A 13,910-nucleotide genomic window follows, 5' to 3' on the forward strand; every position below is an offset into this window, starting at 1 on the left:
AGGCCCTTTCGTCCGGGCAACGGCGATGAAAATATTCATTGCGAAGCTGGGACCTATGCCTGGCTCCAAGGGAATTGCCCGGACATACCAATACCCCGGCTTCAGGGCTTTGGAAGTGGCATGTAGCAAGTAACACTTCCAAGTCTAGAGCACCCAGTTACCAGTAGGATTAGTTCACTCAAATCGGAAACATGCCATCATTTTATGCGTCACCAACTTCTATCACGGCTAGGAAAGTCCCATCAAGGTATGCCCATCATCACCATCATCAGAACAGGTATATCGTGCATAGCAACATCGGCTATATGCTTGTTGAATTCATTGACAGCACGAGGAGGCATATTCTCCAATACGTGAAAGGAAGGACAATAACTTTTCCGAGGCCCCTCCCCGGCTTTTTTGGTCTTGATCTCAATTGCTTGATTGGCTCGTTGACGATCGACAACTATGGCTACTTGCAATGAGAGGTGATACCCTCTAACATATCCCGTGACGACACCTACTCGACATTTGACTCGTACATGATAGATATACTACTACTACTACTACTACTACTACTACTACTACTATATAAGTGGATCGTCAAGCCTTTGTTCTGTACGGAACACGACGGAGGATTTGGTGTGGCAATGACCCTTTTTTTTTTTTTTTTTGGAAAAGAACGTGGGAAAGATTGCGCGTCGGAAGCTCCCAGACAACATGGCACAGACCGGTGAATGGCCATTTCTAACCTTCTTCGGTTACTAAATTTAGGTGAACCACCCAGAATAAAGATTGGGGCAAAGTCAAGTATAGCGAGGAGGTCTTGTTCCCGTCGTATGGTTTCCAAATGACTTCATAGGGAAGCTGCTCAAGAGCCTCAAGAGCCTCAAACGTGGGAAGCTCGACATAGCCGTATTGACGGCAATTGAGTTGACATGAGGGGTCCTTTCAGACCAGCGCGGAGTCGATCAGGACAGAGTTACATTGGTTGTCGTCTCGTTGGGCGCCTTACGCCGAGGCTGATCTGTCTACATTTGCATTGCGGTCCAAACCCTCGGAGACTCGTGTGTAGCGATCTTGAGCAACATGAAACAGGGCGGTGCAGATGAATTGAGGCTAAGGATACGTGGGTAGTACATAGGTGGTTTGATACCGGAATATTATTGAACTGTGTGGAATGACGGTCATAGTTCACGGTCACGGTCCACGGACGAACCAGTGGGTTCGAGTCGATCATCCGGATCGCCGCATCCAAGCAACCAAGGTGAGTTCAGAGGTGACATCACCTCTGCACGGAAACCTGTAAGTTTGTAAACCTGTATAAGCGCGACCTGAGTACGGGCGCATCGAAGCCTCGTGCTGGAGACCAGCCACGTTAGCGGGCTACACAGCCTCACTGGGCCGGGTAGAGGTACATGCGTCACCGCGTCACATGCGCGGGCGGCCAAGTACCGGTACATGATCCGGGGTTCATTTCCAAGAGCCTCGACCGTGACCGACTCGATACCCGCCGTGGGCCACCGTCAACGCCGTCAACCCTCGTCTCGTACGGGCGCATTACATTCTTTCCCGCCCGCTCTCTCTGGGCCTTTTTTGCTTTGGCTTTGGCTTTGGCTTTGCTTTCTGCAGACTTCAGTCTTCCCTGTATTCCTAGTACCTGTTACTCACTGGTCTACATTTTCGCTCATCCTCAATTCCCATCGTTCCTGCACACCCGCCACGGTTCCAAACTTCCATGCCTAATGGCCCCTCGCCATTCTCGCCATTGATTCTCAACCAATCTCGTCGACTCCGTCGATTGGTATCTTGACGCGAGGCCTAAGCATCCAAAGCCCACAGTGGATCGCTCCGGGAGTGCAAGAAAGCTGAAACCATCTTCGTCAGCTTGCGCCACACTCGGTTTCCAGGTGAGTTGAGAGACGCCCCACACGCCCTGCACTTCGCCGCCCTCTCTCCCTCTCTCTCTTGCATCTTCCCCCGTTCGCCTCTTAGTCCCCTGGTTGAAGTTCGTCATGCCTCTGCTCTGCATTCCATGCATTCCGACACCTTTCTAACATGAGCTCGCAAGTAGCTATCGCCTTGGTTCGTCCACCCGTTGAGGCTGGCGCGAAACCTTCTGCCTCCATGGCGGCATTGATGCACTCCAATAACGAGCCCGTCGCCGTCTCCAGCCCTATCGCTTCCAACTCCGTCGCTTCCGAACATCTTCCGTTCCTTAAGTCACAGTCCAAACCCGAATCCAATCTCACCTCCATCGCCAGCGCCGGTCTCCACGTCTCGCGATCCCATCCGCCTCAGATGACGAGTCCTGCTTCGATGCCGGCAGATCGACCGGTAGAGCAGGACAGGGAAGCTGAAAGCAATAGCTCACGGGTTGCCCGTGAAGCATTGGGCGCCAGCGAGAAGTCGCCGGGCCCTTCCCTCCACGAGCCGTCGGTCCATGCGTCCCCGGAACAAATGCACGTCGACGCCCACCATAATGGCACATCATCCGATCCCTACGCCTCGACCGATCACAACCAAAACTCACTTATTCACACCTCGACGGTCGCGAGTCCAGGCCCCATCGAAGAGTCTGCTTCTCAGGATGGAGACCGATCTCGAGCGCGGGCGGGTTCGGAGATCGACCAAGATAGCAACAAGGCCTTTTCCTATCCCATGCCCACCGGTGGCACCAGTGACCCTCGTCGCGGCCTCAGCCTGCCCAACGCGGGCTACAACCGAGGCAGCCCGCGATCCCCCTCCGCAAAGAAACATCGCTGCCCCTATTGCGCTACCGAATTCACCAGGCAACATAATCTCAAGAGCCATCTACTCACGCACAGTCAAGAAAAGCCTTTTGTCTGTCAAACCTGCCAGTCTCGTTTCCGCCGACTCCACGACTTGAAACGACATACGAAGCTTCACACCGGTGAACGGCCTCATATTTGTCCCAAGTGCGGACGACGTTTTGCTCGTGGCGATGCCCTTGCGCGACACAACAAGGGGCAGGGTGGATGTGCCGGCCGGCGGTCTAGCATGGGGAGCTTTGCACCGGATGATGAGTACGGAGACGGTCATCATCCTGATGACGCCATGGATGGGTTGGTATACGCGGAGCCGGAGCGCATGGATGAGGATGACGAGCGACGCCTAATGCCGAGCGTCCGCAAGCACGAGGCCGACCACCTACCCCGCTCTGATACTCTTCATACCCATCGTCAACCTAGCACTTACCCACCGATTGCCGCCGGCCGGGGTCTTTTCCCACCTCCGGGCACGCATGGTGGATCAATATCCTCGACAACGGCCTCGTCGCAGCCCGCCAACTTGACCTTCCCACCGGCGGGACACCCATCTGGCTCGTCACTCTTCACACCCACCAATGTCAGTGACAGTCCTAGGCCGCTGTCCCCGAATGCACTGTCTCATCACGATGGCGCACAGCCCCACCGCGCACACTCCCCGGGCATGGGCCAAACATTGCCTCATCCACCACCATTTGTACGGACAGGATCCGGATCAAATCACGCTCCACCGAGCCTGGGTCTGCCACCTCCGCAGCCAGGCGCACCTCAGCTTCCCCCGCCTATTATCAGCTCACCCGATGCCCGCTTCGGTCTCCAGGCTTCTGCCAAACACTCCGCATCGCATAGCCACTCGAGCACCCACAGCCTGCCCGCCCCGAAGATAGGACCGGAGGGGCACGAAGTATCGGGGGGTGATGCCAATCAGATCGACAAGCTCTGGGCGTACGTTCGATCGATGCACGAAGAGATGGCGGGTCTACGGACCGAAATCGCGGCCCTGCGCGCACACATTGCATCGACGAATACAACGACGGCACCAGCGCCCGTCGAAGTGAACCAAACCTCAGGATCGCGGTAATACCCCTGTCCTGTTTATTTGGTGTGTACTATATGGGTCATTCTGCCCGTTGCGGAATTGCTCATCCCTGCCCTTCTCTCTCCTTCTGTTGATACGTTTTGAATCCTTGAAAAGGGTCGAACCTTTATGCCCCTCATGATCACCGTCCCGACAACCGCCGGCGTTGGTGGCTAATTATTTTCTTGCACTATTTTTCTATCTCTGGGGTTCTAGGGCCGTGGGGCCTTTTAGTTTTCCGGTTTTGTTACAGCCTTTCCTTATCATCTTTTTCTCCGTTTCGCCTTGGATTGCAAGGTGTTTCTTGTTTCTTTCTCCCTGGCTCGGCAGGAGTTTGGCGTCCCAAAACTGGATATGGCTCAGTTTGGTCTTTTTTACTTTTATACTTTTACCCTTTGGTTACTGGGTATCTATTCGCTGTTGTATTGCAGTGACAGTTGGACACCGTGACCGAATCGTTTTCCTTATTTCTTATATTTATGGTTTTGGAGAGCATTCACGCGATGCATGGGACGACATTGGGAGTTCTCTTTTTTCTTTGTTGAGTTATTCCAACTAGGTAGTGATAATATATACCCTATGCTTGACCAAGCAATTCTGGAATCAGTAAGCAAGTGAATGTGCATATATGGAGTTGACCTGGAGGACCTCGGGAGGCAAAGCGTGATGAAAGTAGAACCTACCTATGGTGTTGGAATCATAGAACAATCAGTGTCAATTGACCTATCTATGCAGCCCTGTAGTACCTGAGTATAGCCAGGCCTTTGTTGTTAGACCTGGTCTAGTCAGAACTTACCTCGGCAATAAAGCATTCCAAGGTTAATCACCTAGGTCATTTCCAATATCGGTCCAGGGTATATATAACGCGAGTTTGATAATTTGATTTTTTAAAAACCAACATTGGAACAATGTTGAAACCAGTAGGTAAGAAGCCAGGCAGAATCACCGGCGGAGCGTCAAGCTTCTAATTTGTGTCCAGGCTCATAATGGCAAATTCGACAATAAACTTCATTCATCTGTCAGTTTGGCCGAGTGGTTAAGGCGATGCACTAGAATTCTCTACTAGATTGTTCACAATCTGGAAATGCATTGGGTTCGCCCGCACATGTTCGAATCATGTAGCTGACGTTTCATATTCCTTTTTTGCGTTATAGGATTTTTGATCCCCACTTCCTGAATACAATTTTTTTTTTTGCGGTGGGTAATTCGTCAAATATCCAAACTTTATCGATTTGACTCCTTGGTTGTGTGCTAGGTAGGGTGCTTACTGTCTTCGCTCTCTACCGAAAGAAATGTATTTTATTGAAATGATTGTATTGTTGAAAGTAGCCCCTTTGTAAACCAAATAAAGGATTTGTATTTATCAACTGTCAGTTTGGCCGAGTGGTTAAGGCGATGCACTAGAATTATCTACTGGATTGTGCACAATCCGGAAATGCATTGGGTTCGCCCGCACATGTTCGAATCATGTAGCTGACGTTTCATATTCCTTTTTTGGTTTTGTTATATTTCGTTCCTACATTCTTTTCCTCTTGTCTCGTCAATTTTCACCTGCGAACTTGTTACCTACCAGATGAGTTAATACTTTTGTGGCCCGGTAAGAATAATGCCAGCCTATTGAGCACTTCCACTCGATGACAGCAAAGCATCCTAGGAGCTATCATTCAGACCAATTCCGCATCTTGCTCAGAAGAAACATATCGCAAAGTATCAGGCAGAATGTTTATACCAATACCCAAGCCTAAACTCAATCAAAATCACTAACACGTTACATGCAAGTAAGTAGAGTGATGTAATCATGAGCCTGTGAATCCCAAGTGGGGGACCTCGGGACTCACCTCCACCCAACCCAAAATTGGACCGAGGCTACCGCAGCATTATATGCACCGTGCCACCCCATATCACACCGCTGAAACTCTACGTATATCTCCAATAGATACATCTGTAACCCCACGTGAAACAAGGTCACAATGTCTCGCTCCCTGCAAGCATCCGCCCTCTCCTTCGTGCTCCTCTCCATCGGACACACGGTATGACCCCGGTTCCTATGGACTTGGAAATATTCTCCGGATGTGGCTAATGCTGGCGATAACTATAGATTGGCGGCAAGAAATGGACGGCTGAAAAGGTCTTCACTGCTACCAAGGGCTCTAAATCCTGGGCCTGTGGGACTGTGGGGTGGTATCAGGGGAGTGCTTTCTTCCTGTTGACGGGTATGTACTCTGGACTCTTTACCATTTTGCTATATGGTGGCTTATACGAGATCTCCCCAGGGATTCTCCATTACCAGTGGTCGCGCGATCCCTCTGCGCTGAGCGACCCGCTGAATAAGGCTATGGCGGGCATCGTCAACGTCCTCCTGTGGACTAGCTCAGCTTGGTATGCTAAGAATGGCATCAAGGACAATGCGTTTGCAGTGGGGCTTTCGGCTGCGTTGCAAGGTGCTGCTGTTCTGAAGCAGATTCTGTAAGATGTACTGTTTTTATTGTACGGCTATAGTCAATTTCAAGTAAACGTGTTTTGAACCCGCAAATGTACTAAGAAGATCCCCGCCGACGCATGGTCCATCCGATAAACAATCCGACATCAGCCACCACAGCACGCGGCACCCCGCCCAGGGTCCAATTGCGTTGGACCCACTGTGGAATCGACCCGCCTGCATCGGATGTCGTTGCCATTGTCCATTCGATGGAACGGGGTTCTGCAGGGAGAAGCGAGACGCGCTCTACGCTTGCATAGTTGGCGAAGATGGTTCGTTGCGGAGCCGACGAAGCAATCTTTTGTTGCAATGAATATGGGGTAGTGGAGGGATCTGAGCGGAGGGGTATTTGAAGGGTGATGAAACCTTTCGTGGAGGTTTGTTGTTGCGATGGGGGAGAATCGTATGCGGCGGAGATGGTCAGCGAGATGAAGCTGCGCGGAGAGATCAAGACGGATGGGTTGAATGAATGCGTTATCAGATTGACTGCGCAGATGTTAGGAAATGTGTCTCTGGGTGTCTTGAGGGAATCATGGCACGCACTCTCGAAAACCACGTCTTTGTAGATGACCCCATCTAGTTCCACTTCCCCTATATCTTGTCCTGACCACTCCAGTAATCTCTCAACACCGCTCACACTGGGAGTATAGTCCATCTCATGTTCAGCATGGTCAGTCCTCAGCCCAGCTTCAAATTCACTCCAGGACGCAGTCCCCTTAGTGCTGGCGTCGACATGTTCGCTTTGGCGAGCTACCCAGAATTCAGGCTTCTTATTATCGAGGTTATGCCACCTGCGCAAAAGGTTGACCTTCGCTTGCGAGGGTGGCGAAGCGCGGGGTTTGGGGTCTGTCGTGAATGTGGAGGGGATGGAGTCGAGAAGCTCGACAGCTTCGCGGAGGGCGGTGCGCACGAACTGTTTTGGCTCTGAACGGGATAAGTCTGTCGGGAGGGAGGGGTGTGATGGAATTAGAGTGAATGGGTGAGGTTGAAGCTGGATGAACGGCATTCTGGAGAGAGGTGTTGACATGCAGACGTTCTGGAGACAGCGGGAAGCTCTGGAGAAGCTTCGGTGGAGATCGGCAGAGCTTAGTCCTCGACGGAGTTACACTACGTCAAGCGCCCACATAGGTGTCGATTCAACTGGAATGACTGGATGGGTTATTCGATTGCCCCTGACTGGTGACGTGATCTACCTGCATATGCAGATACCAAATTTGGAGGATTATCTACGCCTTCCACGTGCAAGCCACAGTATCTATTTTGTTCAGCTATTATCAGCGGGGAACACACGACACCAATGGGAGGGCTGATCACTATCAGATAGATTGAGGCTATAGTAAGATCGATTCGCTAGGTATACTAAAGGCACCGAATCCCCGGTCCCACGCTGCCGGTTTCAAATATTTCAACGAGGCCGGCCCCCAGTGCCTCCTCGAGGACCCAGCGAAACTGCATCCCATATAATTCCTTCCACTTCTTGGTTTTGCCCGGCAGAATGCCCGCAAACTCTCCTCGCGCTCTTTTCGCCAAGTGGAAGCTCTTTTCGGTTTCTACTGCTCCATCCCAGCGATCCTTCAGCAGGTTGAGCGGAGCCTCGCCGCTGTGAGATCGTCGAAGGAGTGCGAGTAAGTGGGCACGGCCAGACCCCAGCAGCCGTAGATACGTCCCCGTGTTTGGGAGTGACAGGAATAGAGTTGCCGCACGAGCCTGTGCATCGGTTTGCACGGATCGGTCGGCATCAGAAGACACTGGCCCGCTCCGACTTGCTGACGCTGTTGTCGCATTGGGCAACTTGGGAAGGGATGCAATGCTCAGGGAACCCTGTGTGAAAGATGAGGAAGAGACGAGAAAGCCGGCACGGAGCAACGCTCTATACTCGTCGGGTGTAAAGACACTCTGCGAAATGGCAGAGCATGTTCCGATGCGGTTGAGAATATCTAGGAATTTCTCTGCGCCGTGTCAGTTCTCAGTACTCACATTGACTAGACTTGACAAAACTCACCCTTGACCGCGCCATCCAAAGATGAGCTCCCCCGGACAAGCTCCTCCCACTCCTCGGCCAAGACGAGGCAGTCACCCAGGCCGGCTGCATCATTACCGCGCCCGGGTATAATCAAGCGACGGACCCGACCTGTCTGAACCAGATCGACAATCTCCCGTTCCACTTGTGTCGGTGCATCTAATAGCATATGAACATGTGCGACGGAGGCGAGCGGGGGTAATGACCGGCGCAAGTTCAAGACCTCTGCGATGCGGGTGCTGTTCATTCCGGCGCGCGCCGGAAGCTCGTCGAACATCTTAGCTCGAATATACTGAATCGCCTGTACCACATTTTGGACAGGCGCAGTCTCTGAGATATAATGTGACCCGCCTAGATCAGGGAGAGGATCATCCAGCTCCAGATCAGCGGCCTTCACGGCGCTGGATGCGGCCGAGCTTGGTTTACGGCGGGCATGGCTGGCGAAAGGCGAGGCACGGGGCCGAGGGACAGCGGATTTTCGTTTTTTGACACCGGCAAATGGAGCTGAAGTGAGACGCAAGGTCATGCCGGGTTCATATCTCACGAGAATGAGAGGAAAATGAGAGTTGCAGAAGGCAAGGGCAATGGTATTACCTCATCAACATATCATGTGACCTGGGGCATATCTGATTCCGCCAATTGTAGTGAACTCCGCATAGATTGGTACTGGTATTACCGTATGGAAACATACCGCCCGCACAGACCTAGCGGAACTGCGTACCAGGGTTGATGATTCAATACCGCCAGATCTTCAACCAGCTCAAAGCGATGATTCTGGCACGTTCTCTGACAAGCGCTTTCTACAGCAAGCAGGCACCAACGTCTTACAAGCAGGAATATAACGTATGACCGCGCCCGTTGTTCTTTCCAACCGCAATCGACCTTGGCTGCCCACCCACTTGGGATACCTGATCGAGCTTCACATGACGTAGCCATGAGAAATAGATCTTCTCAATCACCTTTTTTCTGACCACAAGGAGCTTTATTTCCAACCTCGCCCTGCCACTCGTTAGCCGTTTGCCGTCCACTTGTCTCTTCGTTTGAACCCGGGGAGCTTCCTCGTTGCCTAGTTCCCCTTCAATTCTTGCCTGCCCCTCATTTGGTGGCCTCGCATCATGACTGTCATCATCGCGTCCCTGTAAGTACTACGAGGGCTTCAGGACCAGCCGGTCAGCTAATCGGACTTTTAGTTTTCTCCCCTACACCGTCAACTTCCACGTCGGAAGGGCACGTAACCGGACGACCCAAGATACCGCTCAGAAGGCTAATGCGGTGACCGAGACCGCCCCTCCGGTCCCCAATGTCACGGCCAGTCTGTTCGAGAAGAGCAATCCGCAAGTCCAACCAGGCCTCACCCCTGGTGCAACTACAGACCATGAGCGCATTTTCACGGGGAGCGCACCCCGATCCGAGCTGGACCAACCGGGATTTCCATTTCCATCGGCGGAGGATGCTGTGAACCAACTTCTCACAGAAAGTGAAGGCCACTCCCCGGCATGGGGCGCGACCACCTCCCTCAACCAACCCAAACCACAAATGACCGTGTCAATGTCACCTTCCATCCTCAAGCACGAAGACCCCGTTCCCCCGCCCAAAGATGCGTCCCCCGCGAAGACCCCCGACAAGGAGATAGTTGCACCATACCTTGGTATCAAAAAGCCCGACCCTCTCAGTCGCAAAGTGTCATTCTCTCGAGCTGAATGGTCCATCGAGACCGCAGAGCAAGGCAATGGCGGCTTGCGAAATGCCGTCCGCTCGTCCAAGGATGCGGGGTACTTGGAAGATATGGTGTGGGTGGGAACAATGGGCATGCCAACGGATGCGCTGGCTCAGCAAACGCGCATGGAAATTGCGGAGCGACTGGAAGACGAGTATGACTCGCTGACGGTGTTTGTCAACGATGGTGACTTCGATGGTCACTATACGCACTTCTGCAAGACCATCCTCTGGCCCGTCTTCCACTATCAGATCCCGGACAACCCCAAGAGCAAAGCCTACGAGGATCACTCGTGGATTTACTACGTGAAGCTCAACCAAGCCTTTGCAGAGCGCATCGCTAAGCATTGGAAGCGGGGCGATGCGATTTGGGTTCAGGATTATCATTTGCTGCTGGTCCCGGCCATGCTCCGCAAGATGCTGCCGGATGCACAGATTGGCTTCTTTTTACACATTGCTTTCCCTTCTTCGGAAGTTTTCAAGTGTCTGGCTCCTCGTAAAGAGCTTCTGGAGGGTATACTTGGAGCTAATCTGATCGGTTTCCAAACCTCTGAGTACTGTCGACACTTCTTGCAAACTTGCAGTCGCATTCTCTGTGTGGAGGCTACCCCCGAAGGGATCCAGATGGAGGACCGCTTTATCAATGTGGGAACGTTCCCAATCGGCATTGACCCGACGTCTTGGGACAAGCGCCGGAAGGCTTCAGATGTGGAACGATGGGTCGATACCATCTCTGAGCGGTATATGGGCAAGCGATTGATTGTCTCGCGCGACAAGATCGACTCGGTGCGGGGTATCCGCCAAAAGCTTTTGAGTTATGAGCTGTTTCTCAACACATACCCCGACTGGGCGGACAAGGTGGTCTTGATCCAGGTCGCGACTAGCACTACGGAGCAGCCCGAGTTGGAGGCAACTATCTCCGATATTGCCATGCGTATCAACTCGACCCATTCAACTCTCGCTCATCAGCCTCTGGTTTTCCTCAAGCAGGATCTGGCATTCCCGCAATATCTCGCTCTCATCACGGTGGCGGATGCTTTGATGATCACCAGTCTTCGCGAAGGGATGAACCTGACCAGCCATGAGTTTGTGTACTGCCAGGACGGTAGCTACGGGATCAAGATGTACGGATCCCTCATTCTGAGCGAATTCACTGGTAGTGCGTCTGTTTTCGGAGACCATGCGCTTCTCGTCAATCCCTGGGACTATCGCCAGTGCGCCAAAGCGATACTCACGGCTTTGACACGAGATGAGAAGGAACGGAAGGAAGTTTGGGAGGCGATGCATCGCGCAGTCCTTCAAAACTCAACTGGCAACTGGGTCAAATCCTTTAACGAGACTCTGACCCGTGTGTGGAATGAGCAGTCATCGCGGGAGATCATGGCTGTACCCCGACTTTCTGTGCCTCGACTTGTCGAACAGTATCGACAATCGAAGCGCAGAGTCATGATAGTGGACTACGAGGGCACTCTTGCTTCGTGGGGATCTCCGCGCAGCATAATCCTAACCACCCCCCAGCGCGCAATCACGACTCTCACGGAACTAACCGACGACCCTAACAACACCGTCTACGTGATGAGCTCGCGCATGCCAGAGGAGATGGAACGTCTATTCCGCCGAGTCAACAATCTGGGCCTCATTGCCGAAAATGGGTGTTTCGTTCGTGATCCCCAGTCAGACGAATGGACTCACCTCGCCGATAAAGCACACGTAGAAAACTGGAAGGTATCCGTCTCTCACATCCTGGCCTACTTCAAGGAACGTTGCGACGGAAGTTGGATTGAAGAGCGTCACTGCTCGCTTGTCTTCCACTACGGATCAGCCGAGGACCGACCTAGCGCCGGCCGACTCGCTGCTGAGTGTGCAGACCATATCAATGACTCCTGCGCCAGTCAGGGTATCCACGCCATCCCCATCGAGGGCGCCCTAGTCGTTGAAACAGCCAATACCAACAAGGCATCGGCAGCAGAGCTAGTCTGGCGGTGGTGCTTGGAAAAGCAAGGCAATGAAAAGGGCATTTCCAAGCCGGACTTTTTACTGATCATTGGGGACAACCGTGAAGACGAGCCAGTGTTCCGCTGGGCGAACAAACTACAGAAAGCAAAGGGAATCGACTACGCGATGACAGTTACTTTGGGATCGCGTAGCACCGAGGCAAAAGCTACATTGACGCAAGGAGTGACAGGTAAGTTACTTCATCTACCATGTCTGACCTCTTCTAACTATCCCCAGGTGTTTTGTCTTGCCTGCAGCAGCTCGCTGCCCGGTCGGAGACAACCACTCTGCCGGTGCGGTAATCGCCGACCATTCAACCGGATGGTGAAGCTGTCATGAGATTGACACACGATGAGCTATGACTGATAGTAAGAGGATTGGAGTTTCTTAGAGCGATATATTTTTCGGTTGGCTTGTAAAATCGCGTAGATGGCCAGAAGCATTGAAATACATACATTGAAATGGCGACCAGCTACCCCGTACATACTTCCTAGTAACTACATTTTACAGCCAAGGGTGATGGAGATCACGAGTATGTACCTGAATCTTCGCTTCTGCAGGGTCGGTAACCTTTGATGAACGATTACTCAGCTCGGTAGTTCGACGGCGTGGGTAACCACCGGGGAACCGAGGTTCGCCGACAGAGGTGCGGCGGGCGGGGAGGCCAGTATATAACTCTCCAACAGGTTCCCCGGTTCTTCTCCTCACACATCCACCATGACAGTCATCAATCAATCCTTCGAGGATGCCATCCGGGTCACCCCGCAAGGCAAGAACAAGTATAGCGCAAATCTGCGCCCTGAATGGTGCATTGGAACTGGTAAACTTGCCTCCACCAGCCTTCTCCCAAACAACATAAAAACTAACACTCTCCATAGTCCCCCACGGCGGCTACACAACGGCAGTCCTCTACAAACTCGCCCTAACGCACTTTGCACACGCCCACCCAAAGCAATACGACTCACCGGCCTCGCCGATCTCACTCCAACTCTCCTTCCTCCGGCGAACGGGCGCTGGCCCCGCAACACTGGAAGTAGAAGATGTCAAGATCGGTCTGCGCACAAGCACAATCCACATTAAGCTGCTCCAACCCTCCGAAAAGCAACCAGACAAACTCGAAGTCAAAGTCGCCGGCTACATTACCGTTAGCCCTCCAACCGCCGAAGTCGGCATCAGCGCGCCGACGGGGTTCACCCTACTCCCCGCACCACCACCCGGCTCTCAGGCGAATGGCAAGATCGACTTCGAGGCGCTAGCTCGCACAGGCCGCGACGGAGCCTGGACCAAACTCGACCCCCCATTCCCGGAGTTCCGTCGCGCGGCAGCACAACTGGAGCTGTATGGAACCGGGACGGGCGAAACGCAGCAACAGCGCAACGGGTCAATGGCAATCGACCAATGGGCACGATTCAGACCCAACGGAGACGCGAACGCAAGATGGACCGACGCGGCAGTGGTCTACCTGACTGATATGTTCCCCATGGCGCTAGACGGATTCGATACCATGTCAGCGACGGCAGCGGCGAAAGAAGCAGGGAAGGAAGTGCCGGACAATAAGGCGAAATTCTGGTATCCAACGGTGACGTTGAATATTGATATGAAGAAGCACTTGCCGGCGGAGGGGGTGCAGTGGTTGTATAGTCGGATCGTGACGAAGGTTGTTCGGGATGGCAGGACGGATTTGGATGTTACGATCCTTGACCAGGACGGGGAGGTTATTGCGCTTAGTACGCAGGTTGGGTTGGTTGTTAGTGCGGCGAGGAATGTTGGGACGAGGAAGATGGAGAAGTTGTAGATTTTACCTTGGAAGGTGGGAAAGCCGATTGTGACGGTTAGATGTACACGTTGATACAT

The 13,910-nt window shown here is 52.8% G+C and overlaps 6 protein-coding genes across 6 annotated transcripts; 4 read left to right on the forward strand and 2 right to left on the reverse strand.

Moving 5' to 3' along the window:
• Positions 1–2,037: 2,037 nt before the first annotated feature.
• On the forward strand, positions 2,038–3,849 carry N7498_005034 (C2H2 zinc finger protein; the record flags this gene model as incomplete). Its single annotated transcript, XM_058452096.1, has 1 exon — positions 2,038–3,849. One exon carries the CDS (start codon positions 2,038–2,040, stop codon positions 3,847–3,849), a length of 1,812 nt encoding a protein of 603 aa, XP_058308634.1.
• A 1,967-nt stretch (positions 3,850–5,816) lies between these two features.
• On the forward strand, positions 5,817–6,316 carry N7498_005035 (uncharacterized protein; the record flags this gene model as incomplete). Its single annotated transcript, XM_058452097.1, has 2 exons — positions 5,817–5,876; positions 5,945–6,316. 2 exons carry the CDS (start codon positions 5,817–5,819, stop codon positions 6,314–6,316), a joined length of 432 nt encoding a protein of 143 aa, XP_058308635.1.
• Positions 6,317–6,383: 67 nt separating this feature from the next.
• On the reverse strand, positions 6,384–7,331 carry N7498_005036 (SRPBCC family protein; the record flags this gene model as incomplete). Its single annotated transcript, XM_058452098.1, has 2 exons — positions 6,384–6,811; positions 6,869–7,331. 2 exons carry the CDS (start codon positions 7,329–7,331, stop codon positions 6,384–6,386), a joined length of 891 nt encoding a protein of 296 aa, XP_058308636.1.
• A 353-nt stretch (positions 7,332–7,684) lies between these two features.
• N7498_005037 (Stk19 family serine/threonine-protein kinase) lies at positions 7,685–8,871 on the reverse strand (the record flags this gene model as incomplete). Its single annotated transcript, XM_058452099.1, has 2 exons — positions 7,685–8,274; positions 8,328–8,871. The coding sequence occupies 2 exons, from the start codon at positions 8,869–8,871 to the stop codon at positions 7,685–7,687; spliced, it is 1,134 nt and encodes a 377-aa protein (XP_058308637.1).
• Positions 8,872–9,460: 589 nt separating this feature from the next.
• N7498_005038 (putative alpha,alpha-trehalose phosphate synthase subunit TPS3) lies at positions 9,461–12,358 on the forward strand (the record flags this gene model as incomplete). Its single annotated transcript, XM_058452100.1, has 3 exons — positions 9,461–9,483; positions 9,536–12,246; positions 12,294–12,358. The coding sequence occupies 3 exons, from the start codon at positions 9,461–9,463 to the stop codon at positions 12,356–12,358; spliced, it is 2,799 nt and encodes a 932-aa protein (XP_058308638.1).
• A 415-nt stretch (positions 12,359–12,773) lies between these two features.
• Positions 12,774–13,851, forward strand: N7498_005039 (thioesterase family protein; the record flags this gene model as incomplete). Its single annotated transcript, XM_058452101.1, has 2 exons — positions 12,774–12,876; positions 12,935–13,851. The coding sequence occupies 2 exons, from the start codon at positions 12,774–12,776 to the stop codon at positions 13,849–13,851; spliced, it is 1,020 nt and encodes a 339-aa protein (XP_058308639.1).
• Between the last annotated feature and the right edge of the window lie 59 nt (positions 13,852–13,910).

Source organism: Penicillium cinerascens, assembly GCF_028974065.1.
Source record: "Penicillium cinerascens strain IBT 15544 chromosome Unknown contig_5_segment0_segment0, whole genome shotgun sequence".
Lineage (NCBI taxonomy): Eukaryota > Fungi > Ascomycota > Eurotiomycetes > Eurotiales > Aspergillaceae > Penicillium > Penicillium cinerascens.